This window comes from Trichosurus vulpecula, chromosome 2, assembly GCF_011100635.1.
Source record: "Trichosurus vulpecula isolate mTriVul1 chromosome 2, mTriVul1.pri, whole genome shotgun sequence".
Classification (NCBI taxonomy): Eukaryota; Metazoa; Chordata; class Mammalia; order Diprotodontia; family Phalangeridae; genus Trichosurus; species Trichosurus vulpecula.
The window spans coordinates 83477526-83479097 of record NC_050574.1 but is presented as its reverse complement, the minus strand read 5'-3'; the positions used below and the strand labels follow the sequence as shown (position 1 = coordinate 83479097).

The following is a 1572-nucleotide window of genomic DNA, read 5'->3' as shown; positions in this document are numbered from 1 at the left end:
TGCCTGTAGAGAAGTTTTTCTGGAGTGGAGCTACCATTTTGGGTGAATGCAAGCCATTTGATTGTTTCTGATTTTAACTAATTATTCATGCTAATCAGTTTGTAAGCTCAAGTGTTCCTAAACTGATGGGGTGCCCTCTACATTTTCACATTGGGAGGCAAACCACCATCACCATTGCCTAGTTACAGCTCTTTTCTTGTGCCAGTATGTTAAACTTATACAAATTTATTGGGATTTCATAACTTTCAATAGAACTAAAGATAAAATGAACTTACTGACCATGATAACATTTCCTATTTATCATTCCCTTTCTAGAAAAACGCCACCTCTGCAAGCTGTAGATTTATTATCCCATTACCAAAATGCAAGACATCAACAGAACCACTCTGACACCACCCTCATTCATTCTAAATGGGATTCCAGGATTAGAGGACATGCATGATTGGATCTCTCTTCCATTCTGCACCATGTACGTGGTAGCCATGGTAGGGAACTGTGGCCTTATCTACCTCATCTGCTATGAGGATACACTGCATCGGCCTATGTACTACTTCCTGGCCATGCTCTCTTTGTCTGATATTGTTATGTGCACCACTACTCTCCCCAATGCATTCTGTATCTTCTGGTTCAATCTCAAAGTAATTAACTTCAATGCCTGTCTGGCACAGATGTTCTTTGTCCACACATTCACTGTGATGGAATCTGGGGTCCTTGTGCTCATGGCTCTGGACCGCTATGTGGCCATCTGTTATCCTTTGAGATATACCACCATTCTTACCAACTCCATCATCACCAAGGCTGGGATCATGAACTTATTTCGGGGTGTGATGATCGTCTTCCCAATTCTTGTCTTTATCAAGCAGCTGCCCTACTGTCATGGGAACACCATTCCCCACACTTATTGTGACCACATGACCGTGGCCAAAGTCTCATGTGGCAACATCAAGATCAATGCTATTTATGGTGTGACAGTTGTCATCCTAATCGGAAGTTTTGACATCATCTGCATTACAGTCTCCTACACCAAGATTCTCCGGGCTGTTGTCAGCCTGTCATCAGCTGATGCACGACAGAAAGCATTTGGGACATGCACAGCTCACATTGGTGCCATTGTCTTTTCATATGCCCCTGCTTTCTTCTCCTTTCTAACCCATCGATTTGGGAGCCATACTATTCCCCCTTCTATTCATGTCATTGTATCCAACCTTTACCTGATCCTACCCCCTACCATGAACCCTATTATCTATGGTGTGAAAACAAAACAAATCCGAGAGTGTGTTTTAAGGCTCTTTTCAGGATCAAAGGAGAAATCTCATAGTATTTCCTTAAAAATCCACTAGAAAATCCAAGGAATAAAATATCTCTGACAAGTGAGAGGAATGACCCACCCTAAAACCCATAATCTCTCAACTCCAAGCTTGGCATGGATAGTGCCATGTGTCCAGTGAAAGAGCACATAGAATACTTTGCAGCCCTGAACCTTCCAAGGGTATATCCATTGGTCCATTCTGAATGTTTATGCTATAACGTACTCATCCAGCCCCATCCTCTCTGCTGATCTCCAATCTCAAA

General features: G+C 42.4%; 1 protein-coding gene across 1 annotated transcript; it reads left to right on the top strand.

Annotated features, from left to right (window-relative positions):
* The first annotated feature begins 362 nt into the window (after positions 1-362).
* LOC118836526 (olfactory receptor 52N4-like) lies at positions 363-1340 on the top strand. Its single transcript, XM_036743785.1, has one exon. The coding sequence runs from the start codon at positions 363-365 to the stop codon at positions 1338-1340; it is 978 nt and encodes a 325-aa protein (XP_036599680.1).
* The last annotated feature ends 232 nt before the right edge of the window (positions 1341-1572 follow it).